General features: G+C 36.6%; 1 protein-coding gene across 1 annotated transcript; it reads left to right on the plus strand.

Moving 5' to 3' along the window:
- The first annotated feature begins 13,824 nt into the window (after positions 1 to 13,824).
- On the plus strand, positions 13,825 to 19,033 carry LOC128683286 (uncharacterized). The gene is made up of 5 exons (XM_053768737.2): positions 13,825 to 14,008; positions 14,994 to 15,230; positions 15,360 to 15,495; positions 16,525 to 16,652; positions 18,539 to 19,033. The coding sequence occupies exons 1-5, from the start codon at positions 14,001 to 14,003 to the stop codon at positions 18,675 to 18,677; spliced, it is 648 nt and encodes a 215-aa protein (XP_053624712.1). The 5' UTR covers positions 13,825 to 14,000; the 3' UTR covers positions 18,678 to 19,033.
- Positions 19,034 to 19,432: the final 399 nt, after the last annotated feature.

The following is a 19,432-nucleotide window of genomic DNA, read 5'->3' on the forward strand; positions in this document are numbered from 1 at the left end:
AAGCCTATATTATCAACAAGCTGTTTACCCGCACATTGGAATATAAATCTATTTAAAAAATTATTATTAGAACCTTTTGTACACATGCGCAAAACTAACCGTTGTTAACCGACTTTATAAAACGAGGAGGTTCTCATTATATTTCAAATGAGGTTTAAAAATGTCACCCCGCACCCATTAAAGGCAGACCAGCTTTTAACATCACTATTTAATTAGTCACATTTGAATCGAGGCAAGTGGTTGTACGATCTTATAAAGCGTAAGGTTAGAGTACCTAAACTCACTAGAGAGCAGACTCACTCAGACATGAGTATGTATGAAAAGTCATCTTATATTTCTGTATAGTATTCTGTATACAGGTGACTTTTCATATATTGGCATCCCCGACTACATGTTCAGTCCATATTGAATAACTTTTGGTATGTGAGTAACCCCTAAATCGCGTAAAAAAATTTGCGGTTTCATACAAAATTCAAACTTAGATACCTAATTTGATGAAAAAAAAATTGCTCCTATACGAAAAGTTGTTCAGTACTGAGCATGTAGACAAAATGATTTTTAATATTTACAAAGTCACCCTGTAGAGGAATAAAAATCAGTTCACCAGAACAAACTTACCGTCAACTCGTGAACGGCGGGAGGGGAAGTGGTCAGCTCGATCTTTTATAAGCATTTCGTTTGGCCAATCATATTGTAAACCTATTTAGCAGCACTAGATGTCAATCGTAATATGTTTACACAGATGTTCATTATGTAATCATAACCTGTTTTGATATACCTTTTGACTATGTACATTATGTACTTTTATATATTATTAGAAAGAAAAAAAAAACATTGTAAGAAACAATAATGGTAAGCCGATCTGGCATGATAGGGACCAACACTGTTCAAATGAGTTTCTTTCGGCATTTCTTCTCAGCAGTGGTCGTTCCGGAATGCCAGTAGTTTCTAGCTTGTGAGAAATAACTATAAATTTAAAGATTGACGAGAAAAAGTGCCTGTGAAGGTCTAATTTCTGAATAAATGATTTGAATTTGATTTGTAACAAACATTCTAAAGAGTATTCTCAAATTCGCGGCGTCTAAAGTATCGCGCGCGCTCTACCACACATATTCACTCTAGGACTGATAGTAATTCGCGCCCCATTCGCGTCGGTGTGATTGATGACCCGTATTCGCAGGCACGCCCCGCACACTTGCGCGTTACGGTGTAAATGCAAGGGTTGCTTACAAGTTAAACCACGTGTTTTATTGGCGTATCATTATGACCTATATAAGCTAAGCATAATTTGTGGCGTGTGGTCCCGCCCTAGAATAGGACCACTCCATATCCTCCCGTGTATGTCGTACGAGACGAGTAAGGGACACAAAGCCTCCGCAACTAATAGGCAACAATCTAATTCTCAAGGGGGTTAACGTCAGGCAGGCGGCTTTCTAGTAGTCTTCTTTACGAGTGTGTTATTGCTAACACTGGTGTTAGATTTTGTTCCAGTCGCCTAAAGGCATCTGACAGGACTTTACGACTATCTACCGATAACTAGTGGCAGGTAGTCGCATACACACTAGTGAACTTAAACTGTTATCCAGGAGCAAATTGAATGTATATTATAGCACTGTGTGTTCCATACCTCAAAAGTTAAACGGAACTCTATGAAAAACTATGAAAAACAACGGAGCACAACGCGCTATGTCGACGCACTTCGTTGTTCGTCTATCCGCAGTTCTGTCTGTCTAAAACTAACCTGTATTTGTACAAAAACATATAATCAAAATCGTTTTACCATGCCAACACAATAAAATCATATTATTTTGTTTGTATAATGCACGTAACAAAAATTTAACTAATCACATTATTCGGATTAAATACTAAGACTTCACTGTTGAAATCTTTTGAACCTTATGGTAACGCTATAGGGTATATATTGGACTGTACAGTAGTTGATCGGTCAAAAATAATTTATTATAGTGGAACGGATAGGGGATTTCTGAGGGGTTGTAACAGGTGTCGCCCTCTGAGACTGATTACCCCTAATTTTTGGGGATGACTTCGAAAATATGTTTCCTTTTCTATTTAGCGAACTGATTTATTCGATTGAAATTATTTCAGCCATTTTTTTGGGGGTGAGTCTATAGGTAGATTGTCGTCGAGTGTCTGTGTGTTCCAACGAAAGCCAAAACTAAGTCGTTACAGAACGTCTTTTCACTTAAAGTTAACTTAGAAATTATTAATTACTCTTATTCTAAAATAATTGTGGAATTCTATAGCCCCAACGATTATTACGAAGTTTACATTCAAACGCATGAAGTCGTAGACAAAATCTAAACGAAATAAAAAAAAACCGACTACGAGTTTTCTGGCATCATCTCATCTGTTACAAAAGAGCTAACGGTTTTTAAACGGCTGAAAACACATTTTGTAAACATAGCCGAGAACATTCTCGACAAAATTATTTTTCAAATAAAAATAAATAAATCCAATCGGTTCAGTCGTTTGGCTACCACGATGACACGGACAGGCATACAATTAAACTTATAAATTTGGAGATTAAAAATAATTAAAGTTGAATGTAACTTAAAGCTAAACTAAGCAAAACGAATACGTATGAGCATTTCAATTTTGGAATTGTTTCTGGCTGCGTCACGTTCGCGTGCGTTACGATTTCATACGACATCCAAATTGCATCGCCACGTATTGCGAATTCGATCCGCACGCGGAATTTTCACATAAATCCAAATCATACCTAAACAAGAATTCCGTTCATCGGGAAATTCAATGGAGCAGCGTAACGCTAGTACGCTTGTCGAACGCGCGAATGTGAAATGAAATCTTCTTTAGCGGCGTTTTGCACTTTTTGTGTTAGGTAAAAAATGTTAAACTCGCGTTCGGACACGTGACCTAAATTCGTAAGACGTCAAAATTGCACAACGCTAATATTAAAAATTTTACTTCTGCCGGTACTCCCTGCACTCCGGGAGTGATTTTTTGTGTGATCCACAACATGTGTCACTGCTGGGCTGAAACCTGCCCAATCTTCACAAGAAAGATCTGTTAATTCTCAATTCTTTATTTGTAAATAAAGAATTGAGAATTGAATTGAATTAAATTATCATCCATACTAATGATATCTCGCACTCAGGTAACACTATCCCACCAAAATGTTATCTAGTCTAATAAGTTTTTCTGCACTTTAATAATTTAGACGTCTAAATCTCTATTGTAAGACGTGTAAAACATCCTAAAATCGTTTGGAATTTATGTCTTTAGAGTTAACAGTAACCTAGTTTAATAATATTTGAGACGAAGTGGAAAAAATATTAAATTACCATTAAAATTCATACCATACAAATACTAAACGGACGCCTCTTAGCCACAATCTATCATCCTGCCAAATTCAATCCTAATTAGCCAAGTAGGTTTCGAAATTTCGTGATGAGCGAATGAATGAATGAATAATTTTTATTGCACAAAATGTGTTGTTGTTGTGACGTTGTGTGAACCTTGTTCGCGTTCGTGTTTATACCTAGACAGATTTATCAAATATATACGTTTCATTTTCAATTAATGTTAATTCATACGAAATTACTTACTAAAGGCTACAATAACGCGCAATTACTACTAAGACTACAATCATGTGCCAATTTCGTCCTGTTTCTCAATCAAACCTGTGAGATATCTCCGAGCCACTGTTGTGTGTGTGCGTTCGTCTGTGTGCGTGTATCTACAGAGCACGTGACGCGCCGTGTCGTAGCACGGAGATATTAAACTAGGCGACAGTGGTCGCCAAACTGTAGCAGTACATAGCAACCATTTATTTTGTACGCGCTGTGATTTAAGAACAGAATAAAATAGGAAATAGTTTATACGCCACGAAATTATTAATAAAGAAAATTACAATGTTTTAAAATTTAAAATAGTGGACGAACTAGGCCTTCGCTCAGGATCCTTGAAGTATTGTTACTTGCCAAACGCAGAATGAGTAGGATTTAGAAAGCGTCCGCCATTTTGCCACGATTTCTAAATTTTCTCAATTTTGCAGTTTACATGCGGGGCTTCGCTTCAGTGGGAATTTCGAAGTAACAAATAGATATATATTCCGCGTTTAACAGTGGTAAGTCAATTTACTAAATTTTGCCACAGGGGTCCGCTCCCGTGGGAATGTCGGGATAAAAACCCAATGTATTATCCCAGGTAATATTGTACCCATGTACCTAAATTTCATAACAATCGGCCCAGTAGACTTTGCGTGAAAGAGTAACAAACATACACACAACCACACTAACTTTCGCGTTTACAATATTAGTAGGTCACGCCTCCGGCTTTGTGCCGCACGTCGAACCTTAGCTCTTTTGTACTTACCCGCAGGCCTTACCCACAGTTGGGATTCTGATGGACTGCATAATATGCTTCAGAATATCACCTGGTGCGTAATGCCTGTTGTTCAACTAACTCCGGGTACACAGATTCAAGAAGATTCAATAATTTATACATAGACACCGTGTCGATCAACAAGCAACAGCTTACCATTTGATCTGCAAGTAGCGTGTGTATTAATCAAGATAATGCGCCACAAATTGAATCGACCACGATATTAACTGTTGGTGCTTCCCTTTGGTCAGGTATGTTCAATATTAGTCCATAATTGATGTTGGAATTGTTCGATAATAACCAGTATCGTCAGACTGTCGTTCTGAGATACCAAGCAGGTATTCTAGAGGTAACAGGACAACGGTAGATCATTAGTAGCTAAATACTAATTATTGAGAAAACATTGAGTGACGATACGATCGATCGCGATTATGACAAAATCGACACCCTAAATGGAGGGTTTAAATAAATTCTCCGAAAACCTAATTAATAATGTTGTTGTTCGTTATTATGCTTACATATATAGTACCTTTTGTATCTTTTTATGATTATATAAGTCAGCTTGAGAAATGTGAGACCAATGTTTAGTCTAATAGAAAAAAGGAACGTTTTGTAACTAATTCTGTAAAGTTTTGTTGCGTGTCGACAAGATAATAGCAACATCAAATAACATAGACGAAAACATGTTCTATAGAACATAAAAAAAGTGTCTACACAAGCGAAGCGTAAAAAATTGAAGCGAATAAATAAATAAAAATCGGTTGTTCTGCGTTTGGGAAGTGTTGGCCTCGTTGAAGCCCTAAGCGTCGAGGTTCGGCGTACACTCCCTGAAATCGCGCCAGAAAAATTTAATTGTGAAATACGACCTCCCCCCCCCTCCTACAGGGGGATATCTATCCTCCCAAAACTCTGGTATTACGTGTCAGGTATGGTCGTAGCGTAACCTATTTTTGTTAACGCTTCAAAAATGCCATTAATTTTGACAGATTTTTTCGTCGATAAGTTCGACGACTGTGGTCTAGATTAGTTTTAGTGCGAAATTCTAAATCTATGATTTGGAATATTACGTGGATACTTTATATCCCGAAATTCCCACCACAGCGAAGCCAGCTGCGGGGCGCAGCTAGTATTCAATAAACTATTGAAATTTTTCATGGGTTTAGTGTAGAACTTTTTAAAATATTAGTCTAAAAATCCAACTCATAAAATTGAGAGTTAATTTAGGAATTCCATCCATAATTGAACCATAACTATAGTAATTGCTCAAAGGCGCGGGCATACTAAGGAAGAATCTGCGTTTAATAAGAAGATGCTTTATAAAAAATAATATAGCAGCCCCTATTCGAGCACACGTGTGGCCAGGGCCAGGGCTGAGGAATTTTGGGGCGCGGGCTGTGGCGTACCTAGACACTAAATGCTATGGGACAAAAGAAATTTGGGGCCCCATTCCAATGAAGTGTTTCAAGTTTATTGTATTTTGAGGAGCTCGTTAACTAACGCAGTGGTGCGCGCTCTCGGCTTGCAATAGTGATAGTTTTCGCAATGGTCAGCCATTGGATGATTGGCCAAAGAATTTTTTTTTTTTCATGCCCATCTGTGCTTCCAAAGGCACGTCAATTTATTAGACACGGCTGTATTTGCAGTCCTTAAATGCCACCAATTCGCATTACGGTGTATTAGTATGGAGCCGGCTTTAAACTATAGTCGAATCTTTTTTTGTATGATTTCTTTTTTAAGCGTAACTTGAGCTTCAAGGTATCACAGCCGTTAATGAAACCGGTTAAACGCTCAGTTGAGATGAAATGAAATAAAATGTCGTTGTCGTAGTCAGAGGGCCCCCAATCCTTGGGGGCCGGTGCAAGGGACCGTCTTGCCATCCGATAGCTGCGCCACTAAGCGCAGGGTGCAGGACAAAAGCACCCCGGCAACATATTGCAGCCGATTCGAATCCGACAATAATTAATTCGCTTTAGGTAGTTGATAATAAAAACAAACTAATTTTTATGTCGTTCCGTTGTGTAATATTTTGATTAAAATTTTTGTTTGCAGGTTGTTTTATTTTATTCATTGTACAAAAGCAACTAGTATATTCCACAAATAGGTAACATATAATATAGTTTCGTAGACACGTAAGGAACCCAAGCCATTACACATATAGAACCTATTCTACTAATTTATAAACGCGAAAGTTTGTGAGGATTTATTAACTTGTTACAATTTCACGCAAAATCTAGTGGACGGATTGTTATGTAATTTGGTGCAATGCAAATTTTAGTAGATAGAGATCTACTCAACCCAATCTTCATGAAAATTTAATAAAGAATTTAATAAGAATTTCGTGAAGAGTTAATAAACAAACTTACTGTCTCATTTATATTATTAGTTACGATAAAAAGAACCAACAGTGGTATTTAAATAATAAATAAATATATTAGGACAAATCACACAGATTGAGCTTGCCCCAAAGTAAGTTCGAGACTTGTGTTATGGGATACTAACTCAACGATACTATATTTTTATAACATATACATATATAGATAAACATCCAAGACCCGGGCCAATCAGAAAAAGATCATTTTCCATCATGACCCGACCGGGGATCGAACCCGAGACCTCTCGGTTCAGTGGCAAGAACTTTACCACTTATTAACTGTCACTTAATTGTCAATTTGAATAAAAATAATTGTCCCGTTTCAGTTTTAAATCGAAAATTTTCTGATAATTTCTTATAACCAATACACCTTCAGAGCGTCGAACGCTGCCTTATCTTCCTAATAGAAGGCAGGGGATGAACGGTCACGGATGCGGGGTGAAGGGACGGGGAGGTAACTAGGCGAAACGAACGCGTTTAAACGCACGTCGTGCGTTGACAAGCGATTTGTGACGCGCACGCGCTTCTTGCGGTTCGTGGTAGTCGGTAATGGCGGGGAGAAAAGTGCTACGGCGCTAGTTTTTTTAATCTTACAGATTAGAAGATACTAATTTTTAAGTTAAATACTTAAAAGTTTTGATGAATATAGTGTTTTCACATAGACATAGATGTATGTTTATCTGTTTGTCTATGTGTATGTTTGTCCAGGTGAATATTGCAACTCAATTTTGAAGCAGATATCTTTATCCCTTTGATCTGTATTTTTAATGACATTTTTGAAGAATTTATTAGTTAAGTATTCCAAATGGATTATATGATCATTACTATTAGTTACTGTGCGACAACAGAACGAAAGTCAACAGCTTAGGCCAACGATATAGCTTGTAGCTGTTGTATTTATGTGGATTGGGTGAAAACAGCACGTAGAAGTAGTAAAGGATTGGGTTTGAGTAAAAAAAAATAATAAAAAAATCGTCCTTAAATCATCCGCTCTCAAACGCAGTCTGGGACATTCACCATGCAAATACCTATTAAGAAATCTTCTAGAGAAGCCTACATATTTAATGGATAAATAAAAAGTCAGATATGTAATACCTTTATTAAATAAATGTCCTTTCATAAGGCTAGAGCCTCAGCAGTTGATAAAATAAAATAAATAGAGTACTTAATTGACCGAGCGTGCGAAGCGATCGAAAAAAATATTTTTTTTTTGTATATATGTAACGTGATAACTTTCGAACCTTCCGATTTTGAAGAAAATTAAAAGTTATGTAATATGTGAATACAATTTTTAAGTTCATGGGGCATCAAAATCGGTTCAGTCGTTTTTGAAATATTCACAATTTTGTAAAAAAAATATTGTGTTCGCGACTTTAAGTTCGCGGCGAACAACTAGTTACTTACGTTGATATTCTTCAACTGGACAAACAACAAAACGTGGATTTTTAAAGAAGAATATTAATATTACAATTATGTGCTCGCCAGTACCAGCGCACTAGTGTCAGCCAGCCGGTGCAGACCGAGTGACAAATATCATGAAACATTGTGCACCCGAGTGTACTTCACGCTGATTACGCGAATGGGGGAAAGCTAAATTTTACGCAAATAAATAAATTAACAACATATTTTAAAATAAGGAACTTTAATAGTCTAGATTGTATGTAATTAATTTAAAAACTAATAGTTGGTACCGCTCGAAACAGTGTCAAACAGTACTTTATTATGGTTATCATATCCTAATCTCTTAATATTACAAAACAAAGGTCTCTGCCGCATCTGTCTGACTTCAAAAATTTCACGGATTTTTATGCGGTTTTAATTAATACATAATGGGTTAAGGTTTCTTCTTCATAGTCGTATTCCTCATGGCCGAGGGTCGTGGTACATTGCGTGGGATGAAACACACACACACACACAACAACTTTCTTGGCATTATTAATGGAGTGGTTTGCCATTGCCCTCTCCATTTCACACACAAGTTGATAATAAACAACCAGTGTGCAGGTTTCCTCACGATGTTTTCCTTCACCGGAAGTAAGTGGTGGTCGATGAAAACTACTATATATGAGGGGCGAGCGTCTTAAACATTATACCACCACCGCTTCGCACCGGGGAAGGTGTATTTGCTATAATAATGTTGTATTCGCAAGATTAATTTGAAAGATGTATGAGGGTCAACGGCTGAAGAAGGAACCTAGAATACGCTCAGATGATATACGGACTATAACCTCTGATCTCACTTTACATAAGAGTATTTACCCTCATATATGTCCGTTTTAGGGTAAATACTCGTATCCTTGACCGGCTGGTATTTCGCAACTCAATTTTGAAGCAGATATCTTCAACCGATTCAGCTGAAATGTTGTACCTATAGTTTTGTATACGCGTTTAGTTTGGATGAAAATGCATTATGTCATGATGAGCATGACTTAGTGAAGCGAGCATCGGCTCCAAACGAGGGAAATCTCCACGTTTTATAATACGGACATGACTATTTGTCACGCATCGAATTAAAATCTCTTTGACAACGATAAAAGCTTGTGTCAAAAATGATGTTTTTGTAAAAAAAATCTTAAGTCCCGTGCCATCAATCCTGGAGATAATAATATCAATTGAATAACAAAATAGGGCCGCGCGAGAAATGATAGGTCAAATTAGATATTCAGTGTCGAATCTCTTTGTAAAGTTACGTAAACACAGCATACCTACAACAAATTACAGAAATCGTGTGACACGATTCCAGTGTAGGGTGGCAATATGTCGCCATGACGTCACGCGGAATTTATGCGTCTGGGGTGGCCACATATTCTATAGGGTTGGCGCACGTGGCACCGTCATACTATGACTCCCTTTCATTTTATCATGGATAACGTTTGATGATAAATAGCGGGAATGTGATGGACTGATGTGGTTTGGTGAACAGGTCCTTATATTATTATTTAATTACTAAATGTTGCCCGCGGCTTCGCTCCCGTGGGAATTTTGAGATAAAATATAGCCTATAGCAATCTTGAATAATGTACCCTTCTAATGGTGATATAATTTTTGAAATCGGTTCGGTAATTTTGGAGATTACCTTAAACATATAAACTCACAAAGTTACAAAATCCCAAACGCTTTTATAATAATAGTATAGACGAAGATATTTCTATATATCCCGTGTCTAGTACGAGAGGACTAAGGGATGAAAAAGCCTGATAGTGTAAAAAGCATTCGGCGGCCGGATATAAGATCACTGCGCTTCGGAAGTCTTGAATAAAACCAACGTTGAACGGTTTACTGTACGGAAATGATTATTTTGTCTCGCATTGCATAAGATCTCTCGGCTTGAGTTAAACATTTTGTAAAAAAAAAAGACCTTATTGCACAATCAAATAGCCAATTCTAATGAATTATTCGTAAAATAAAAAGTATTATGGCTCGTCGCGTTATCACGATAGTGTTATCAGAAGATATCGCCACTCGAGATCTCGTCCAACCCATACAATTGATTCCGGACTAATCGCACCGTGTGACCGGCTCATGTGTGCGCGTTAACCCACTACTATAAAAGGAGGGTGCAGTCAACCGCACCTCTACTTGACCTGCTTAGCACCTCTACTTGACCTGCATATACATACTCTATTTATTATTATTTTATATATTTACTAGCTGCGCCAACCGCAGAATTATTTCAAAAAAATACTTATATTTTTATACACAGTATATACAGCGCAATAAAACGGGATAAAAAGTACCCTATGTGTTAAACCAAGTTGTCAGCTACCTCAGTACAGATTTTCATAAAAATAATCTCCGCCGTTTGAACGTGAAGAAGTAACAAACATACTCACAAACTTTCGCCGTATTACGCTATTACTGTTCTAGCTAAAAAAACTATACATATAGTTTATTTCAGTCAATGTAGGATCCCCTTCATAGTCGTATTCCTCATGGCTGAGGGTCGTGGTCATTACGTGGAATGAAACACACACAACTTTCTTGGCATTAGTAATGGAGTGGTTTGCCATTGCCTTCTCCATTTCACACACAAGTTAACAATCAACCAGTGTGCAGGTTTCCTCACGATGTTTTCCTTCACCGGAAGCAAGTGGTGGTCGATTGAAACTACTATACATGAGGCAGATTGGTATACTAATTCATGTGGCACGAGTTGGATTCGAACCTGGGACCTTCGAACAACAGGCTGGCGTCTTAACCATTACACCACCACCGCTTCTTTAATTTAGGGTTATAGGTGACTACATTTTATTTATTAATCCATAATATTTATAAAACTTACATAATAGGAAACTACTTATGAAGGCATAGAAAAAATTAAAAATAAATCAGAAAATGGACTTTTGGTTTTAAATGCAATATGTATAAATTATTCGAAGAGTTAACTATCGATTGGAGACCTACAACTCTGTCTGTACGTCTGTCTGTCAGTACGATCATTTTCATTAAAGACGGACATAAATATACTCGTTGATTGCTGGTTATATACGACCGTCTTGTCGAAAGAGTTATTTTTACGCGATTGCCCTATAGAAGTAATAAGTAATGTTTTCAAGGTACATGTTAATGACTTTCTCCCTCATCTGGGCGTATTCCCTTACGGTTTATCCCTCAACCCAGGTTGGAGCCCAGGGTCCGATTGGATGCCATTATGTACAAACAGATTAAAAGTATAAGGTAATTATTTTTCAATCACAAATAGCTTTTTAGTGCACCTAAGATGAGTTCTTGACTAAGTACAATACACATTAATAAAATCCGTTTCGTAATATATTGTATTACAGATCTTGAAATATATAGATAGATCTTCACGACTTTATTCCTAAACAGGGCTAAAGTCAACGCCCTGGAGTCGCAAAAATAATAAAAGAAATACGGAAATAAATAAAACTGCTCATTTATTTTTATTCAGAACCAAAAATAGGTACTTATCACTAATAACGGTATCCTGAAGACCCAAATCGTTGACGCGAAAATCATACACTTCCAAGCACCGAGCATTATCATTAAATGAGAAGAACAAATAGCAGTTAAACAGATCAAAAAGTTTTCAAGACTGTCAAATATAACTCCGCATTTAGAGGGGAGATTCTCGGAAGGCATTCTGATAGAATTCAACATTCGAAACACTTTCGAGTTTTCCTACATGTTGTAAACAAATTCTGAAGGTGACTTGCGAACAGACTGAGTGAGCGTAGAGGCGGCAATGTTGTTTAGACAATTAGGATAATGGAGATAGTTCATCTTTTTTTTTTTTAAGTTTCAATTTTCGAACGCAGCGAACCAATCACATTGAAGTGTGGTTGTCGTTACGTCACAATGGCGCAATGTGATAGGTTCGCTGCGTCTCACATAGAATCGATTAGATGCCGAGTCCTCTGATATTTTAATGAATGAAATATGTAAATTATTTTATTAAAAAAATAAACGAAGAAAAAGGTATTTTTCTTATTGCATAAATGTTAATGCTTTTTTTTTGTAATTTTCTTAATGCGAAATCAAATGCATAAACACAAATTTAAATATAACCAACCATTTAATCACATTTTAATTGAACAATTGACAACTTCTTTGTTCTCAGCCTCTGTAAATGAAGTTATTTATGCTTTTTAACTTTTCTGAAAATAGCTAAAACCTTTTTATTTCACAGCCTTTGACGTTTACCCTATAAAGGATAAATGAAAATAAAATTAAGGGTCTATATAAAAATAAAAATTAAGCCATAATGTAACACAGCACACTGTACTATGGCATAATGATTTTTAAACATAACGTTCTTACGCATAATGGTTTACACATAACAATTTGAACCATAACTAACCTAACCTAAAAGTTAATTATGCCACATTTACCCGTATGCCAAAAATCTATGGTTACGCCAAAATATTGTATGCCAAAATCGTTATGCAATAAGTAAAGAACAATAAGACAAAATAGTTGATGCGATAAAAAGTGACCCCTAAAAAACGTTAGCAGAATAAATAAGTTACAATACATATCTACGCGCTGTTAGCTCTATGTGCTCATACGAAGTATCACGTTCAGGATTTTCAATAGAAAATACTCTGGTGCACAGGAACGCGACAGTATCTACTGAACCAGTAAATAAGTAGGAATTCTATTGATATAAGAAAAGTTTCACAATAAACTTATTTGAAATACGATTTATTTACGTGTAATATAGGATACCGAACTTTTAGACCTGAAGAATAGAAAATGTATCGAGACTATCTGGACAATAAAATAAATATATTATTCAAATTTGTATCTGACGAGCAACGCTATTGCCTCAATTATCGAGTGGTCTCTTCGCTTCCATATTCAAACTTCGGCTTCTTTTGAAAAAATAACTGCCCACAAATTACAAGGTGGAAAATATTTAAAAAAAACACAACCTTCTTTCCCGGAGTAGGGTAAAAATGCACACGAAAATTCTCAGAAAGCAATAAATCCTTACCCCAGGGCTTCGTCTGTTAGCATGTACTCTTTAAACACCGACACAGTCGGTTTTGTACCCAGTCACGTGACTGCCACGCGGCGTGGGCCCCCCCGACAAAATTTAATTTCGACCTTACAGTCTTCAACTTAAAGTAGATTTTAATACTGATGGGTAGAGTAATAAGCCGTATATTTGCTAAATACCCTCTGTTTGGTGCAGTCAATACGACTCTTAGTCTCCATTTTGAAGTCGGAGGATTATAGCAGGTTGCAGTCGCCGTCGTGTGAATATTTTTTAATAGATCTGTTCAGCCCTGGATTTGGCCGACTGCCGAAGATGGATTATGCTTTTCATGCGTATAAGTGAACAGAGCATGGATTTAGTAAGTACTTCATGTACGGAGTACCTACTAATTCCATGGAACAGAGCTTAAAGTAATTTTGAGATTCATTATTATTTTAAATGTTTTTCTTCTTCGTCATCTTAGGCTTCATCGCCTCGCACGATATGTAAAGGTGAAATTTCAGGGCGTGAACCATACACCACAGTTTTAAAAATCCACTGCACTACACCTCCTTGCTTTTCAAAAACACTAGCTGAAAAAAATTAAACAAGAAATCCAAAAATAATCCGAAAATCACGACAGTCAAGGGACGTCAATCAATTCATAAAAAAAAATTAATATCACTTTTCTATCAAAAACTAACAATGTAGGTCATTTTTAAGTGAAAAAAAAATTAATAAAACTAAAAAAAATGGCCCGGCCTTCGTAATAATCTAAAGACGTGACTTTAGATCTACGAAAAGCAAAATTTTCTAGTGAAAATGGCAAGGTAAACATTATTAAGCGAATAACAACTACATAATATATTAACCATTTTCCGCACCTCTCCGCTTGGGGTTGATTTGTAAAATATATATTAGTTTCACTTCGTTTCTTTAATTTAAAATTTAATCAATCGGTACAGTTAAGTAATGTTAATTCTAAATCTACTCTTGTAGACGAATCTGGAAATCATCACTTTTATTACAGTACTAGATGTTTCCCGGGGCTTCGCTCCCGTGGGAATTTTGAAATAAAATATGGCCTATAGCAATCTTGGATAATGTACCTTTGCAATGGTGAAAGAATTTTTGAAATCGGTTCGGTTGTTTCGGAGATTAACCGCCTCAAACACACAAACTCACTAACGCCTTCCTCTTTATAATAATAGTGATTGCTATTATTAATACTTTTATTAATTGCTATTATTAATACAATTGACAAGCCTTCCAGATGGAAAACGAATACCGCGCCATGTCACGTTGCTAAATATATGCGACGTCCCACGGGTAAACTACCTTATTAGATAGGTTACCCGTAAGTTTACGGGTAACTACCTTATTAGATAGGTTACCCGTAAGTTTACGGGTAACTACCTTATTAGATAGGTTACCCGTAAGTGTACGGGTAATCTATCTAATAAGGTAGTTTACCCGTTTATAGGTTTAGTTTTTATTTTTGATCTGAGTGGTTTTTGTGTTGCAAATTACAGAAGTACGCATAATTAATAATCGACCAAAGGTACCTTATTACCTTTTAAGAGTCGTGGTAAATAACACCAAATTTCTTTATGCCTAATCTTAGTGTTTTTAAACTTGCGCTTTAAACACAACAATATATATTATTCACAGACTTTTAACCTACCTTGCTGTCACCGTAGATTCAGCCAGACTGAAGCGTTAAGACGCCGTTTAAACTTCAGCAACATTTTAATACGTAAAGTGCCGTGAATATACCTATATGTATTTATGCAATAATTATTTTCTCTTGCACAGTTGTTGCACATGTGCCGGCGGTGCAGCCGGCGCGCCGAGCTCTAGCTTGCCCCTGATCTGTCTCGTGCCCCGCGATGGGGGCGCCCCCGGCAAGTCGGGCCCGGGGCAACCGCGGCCCGCCTCGGCGTCCGCTGCTTCCTCAGGCGGGAGTAGTGGCGGCTTTCAGTTCCTCGACGAGGATTACATCAAGAAGAACTTTAAATTGGGACCCAGGCCGCAGTACTTGGACCCCTTCAGGTAACTGCTGTAAACGTCCACGATTTGACTTAAAGGTAGGACCAATTTAACAGGTCGCATTTGACATCTGTCAGCTATCAGCAAACAGAACTGATAACGATTGTTGATTTTTTTTCTGTTCTCATCCAGACGTCCCCTGATCACGTTTCCCATGACTCAAGAGGATTCGCAAAACTTCAACCTGGCCAGGAAGTACAAGATTAACCAGCAAATTCTGGACGGCGCTCTTGATCCTAGCGAAGCCATATCGGCGCCGAGCATCTTCGTATGTCACCTTTTATTTTTGCAAGATTTGATTTAGTTTCACCTTTCTCGATGTTTGCTTGTCCTTCTGTAATCAAATCTTGCAAGATTGATTTCTCCTACTTCCAGTTGCCATACAGAGTTGATATTTCCCACGTCGCTTCAGTTTCCATTATGATAAGCATGACCTGATGGTGCATCCAAGCATACCAAGATCGGCTCGCAATAAATGAAAATGCCACAAGATCTCTCTGACAACAATGGAAGCTTGTGGCAAAAATATCATTTTTGTAAAAAAAAAAATGTTACAAGCATTTATTCAATTTTTCCTGTCTCGTTTGCTACTCTGTCTGACTATGATCAAATGTTGAAAGTTAAATTAATTAATTAGTTAAATTAAGTTCATTTATACTTCCGCTTGCACTCACAATAGAATTTAAGCTTTATTGCATACACACACCAAACAAAACATTTTACAAAAGCAAACTTAACACGAATAAGACTGGAATGTGTGACAATGCATTTATGATAAGCATTCAGACTCCCGACGAGCGATCTCCTCAACGGTTTAATTCACGAATATATATTGTTTTCACAATTATCGTATAGCTTCAATATGAAGACTTTTGCCCGAAAAAAAGTGTCTTCAAACGGAGTCGCGTGTCAAAGGCCAATCAACATAGTATAATATTATTTACTAAATCCGGTGACGCCCCTCTGGCTTATTTCTGGTGCAAAGAATAGCCACAGGATTACAGCGCGGTAAACGCGTCTAGTGTTTTAGACACCTTTGCACCGGAGACGCTAAGGAGCGGGTTATAATGTTATCATTGGCTAGATTTCAATTTGTATTTGTTGTATGTTTCATTTTGCATGTTTGTCAATTTTATTATTATGAATTACTTGTATATTATCTTTACAAAATATATAATAAAGAAACAACGTGCAAGCTATTTATTAAGTTATGTGATTCAACTTTGTAGGTTTTATTCACTTTGTCACGTTGGCTGTATTAAAGTGTTGTCTGTTAATTGAAAGATATTTTACACAGCCGTACGCCAAATCGGAGTCGGAGAAGAAAAAGGAAGCTGATGAAAATGAGGAAATAATCTACATTCTCCAGTTGCCCGACTGGGAGTTCCAGTGTCCGGTCCACAACCAAACTATTAGAACACCGAGGTAAGCTTCAGCGACCGCATCCTACCAATTGACCCGAGCGAGCGTGGTATACAAATCGACTTGGTGCAAAAATAATTTTTTTGTATGTATATACATATTTTTTTTTAAATACATTTTTTGTATGTATGTATGTTTGTAACGCGATGTTGAGAACATTCGAATCGTTGTCGAGTTTTGACGAAATTTAAAAGCTATGTAAGACGTGTGTGTACCTAAATGGGCATCAAAATCGTTTAAGTCGATTTTGAAATATTCGTTTAAGTCGATTTTGAAAGTTCGCGAGGTCTACGTTCGCGACGAACCACTAGTATTATAAATGCGAAATTTAGGCTATCTTTTATCCCGAAATTCCCACAGGAGCGGAGCCCCGGGGCGAAACTAGTTATAAAATAAAATAATTACTATCCGTGCATGGTATAAAAGAAAGACGTTCTCTGTGTCTGTTTCTATTTCTAAGCTTAAACGTTATCGGGATTTTGATACAGTTTTCACTGTTATTTAAACAGTAGGTATTTCCGAAGATGGAGCCATGCAAAACCGGGCCTGAATTAAATGAAACAATATGAAATTCCACACAAAAAAATACAAAATAAAAAGTATTACCACCATTAGGTGTACATTTTAATAAAAATTTAAAAAATATATTTTTCCATTCGCTAGAAAAAAAAAACAATAAAAAAAATACCATCATTGTTGAAATACACGCAAAATAGGCTTTTGCCTTTTTGCATTTGCTGAAAATTAAATTAATTTTTAAGCAATGGAGGTTCGGACGGTCAATTATGACAACCGCGATATACCCATTCGATGATCCGATTTTGAGAAAATGCTTTTGGTGCATTAAATTGTAATTATTTAATTTTCACAGCTAATTACTTAATTAATATCAAGCGCTTTGTATGACTAGACTAGCTAGATAGAATTTAGCGCGCGCCCAAAGGCCACTCTTGTCGGAATGTTTAATAAAATTCTTTGTCAATGAGGAAATAATATAGCATTCTTGGAACTCTGATTTTTTAATTTCAGTTTCCACTTTTAAATTATTTTTAAAACTTTTTTTTTTAAATCATGCACACATAAACACGATATTTTATATGCATGCATATATAACCCAAATTTGCATAAATTTTGTTACATATTTGCTTAAATGTTGATAAAAAATGAGTGCAATAACAAATGATATAAAAATGCATTGGTTGCGATTCTGTACGTACATCATAGACTGTCTTTTTCAATGCAGTGGCGGATTAAAAACAATTACCGCTAGTAGGTAATTCAAACTTTGCCGCCCCTTAACGGGGTAAGATACCAGGCCAAAGTGACAGACTAAAATGTTCGTCGACCGGTCGAACTTTTACATTTGTGAATTTGCTTGCGAACTTATTTCCAAACGTGTAGTCGAAGAGGGAAACATGTACTTATACATATTTTTACACTTAAATACTTAGTAAGTTAAACCTCTAGAAAGTCCTACAAAGATAGTAAGTTAAACCTCTAGAAAGTCCTACAAAGATATATCTCTCAAGTGTTAAAACTTTTCGTATGTCGTCGAGCGCGAAATTGTCGGCTGTATTAAGATCGGATCGATCGAATCTGAACGATATTTTTTTTATTTGGAAGGCCTACAGCCAAACTTCCGTTATAAATATACATTGTTAGAAACATTCAGCCATTTATGCGAGCCTTCGCATGTAAATAATGATTTATCAAACCTCTAAACAAAGAATATACAAACAATAGTTAATATAACAAAGAAAATAAAAGCACGAATCCTTGCGATATGCTTAAATCTATCCTCAACATAGTTCATTGTTGTTTTATTTGAGCATCAGCTGCATTGATTGGGGAAAAAAGTATGAAATTTTTATTTTCATTTTTATTTTCAGATTTATCTGGCACTCGTGTAAGAAAACTACAGACGAACAAAAGGGCGGAGGACCCAAGAAAGGAGGAGGACCGATGAACAAGCCAAAACCGTGGTTACTGAGTAGACACACCGATTTTGATTTACTGTCGCAGTGGTAGAATACCGTTTATTTTTTATTTTAAATCAGCTGTCATTCCAATTTCAAATGACTCTAAACTTCGCACGTTGGTAACAATATTATTAGCTATTTTTCTTTTATATCCGGCTGGAAATCCACGAAGTTGGAATTTAAATGATAGAATCAATATCATGAAACGTTTCGAGAGAAAATCTTTCGTAAATCTGGACAAATTCCCGACGAGTTATAGGGAAATACATGCAATAATAAAAACAGTTTTTCCTGTGTTTGTTTCCCCACGTCCGATTCGCTGGAATCCCATTATTGACGTCGCATTAAATTTTAAAGTGATAACGAACAAGCGTACATTGTAATGTTGCTTTTATTGATTAAAAAGATATTAAACCCTGATAATTGTTTTATTCCATAGATATAGAGCGCAACATAAAAAAGTCTGTCTGTCAGTCTGTTTCGCTTTCACAGCTAGGCCGCAATTTGAAAAGTCGCAACGCAGGCGATGCGTAAACACTGCGTTGTGTGCTTTTATTTATCGCGGCGCAGTGAAAAACCAGCAACGTTTGCCGAATCTGCCAAATTCCAGGCAGAGGATTGAGTAGATAACTACCCAATTGTTGAATTAATTCCATGAACGCAAAATAGTAGTCTTGCCCCATGTAGGATAAGTACCTATCGTTTAGTCCACCAGGATTCCCTAACTCGATCCCCCAGGGGATCCTCGTGAACTCATCTGTTCATCAGGATCCCCATTAACAAAAATAAGTATAAAATGATGCT

This window comes from Plodia interpunctella, chromosome Z (assembly GCF_027563975.2).
Source record: "Plodia interpunctella isolate USDA-ARS_2022_Savannah chromosome Z, ilPloInte3.2, whole genome shotgun sequence".
In the NCBI taxonomy this organism is placed as follows: Eukaryota; Metazoa; Arthropoda; class Insecta; order Lepidoptera; family Pyralidae; genus Plodia; species Plodia interpunctella.

Excerpts from the sequence above, each read along its gene's own strand:
- LOC128683286 (XM_053768737.2), top strand. Across the intron at positions 15,496-16,524 it reads TATCGGCGCCGAGCATCTTC|CCGTACGCCAAATCGGAGTC; the intron begins GTATGTCACCTT and ends TATTTTACACAG. Across the intron at positions 16,653-18,538 it reads CAAACTATTAGAACACCGAG|ATTTATCTGGCACTCGTGTA; the intron begins GTAAGCTTCAGC and ends TTTTATTTTCAG.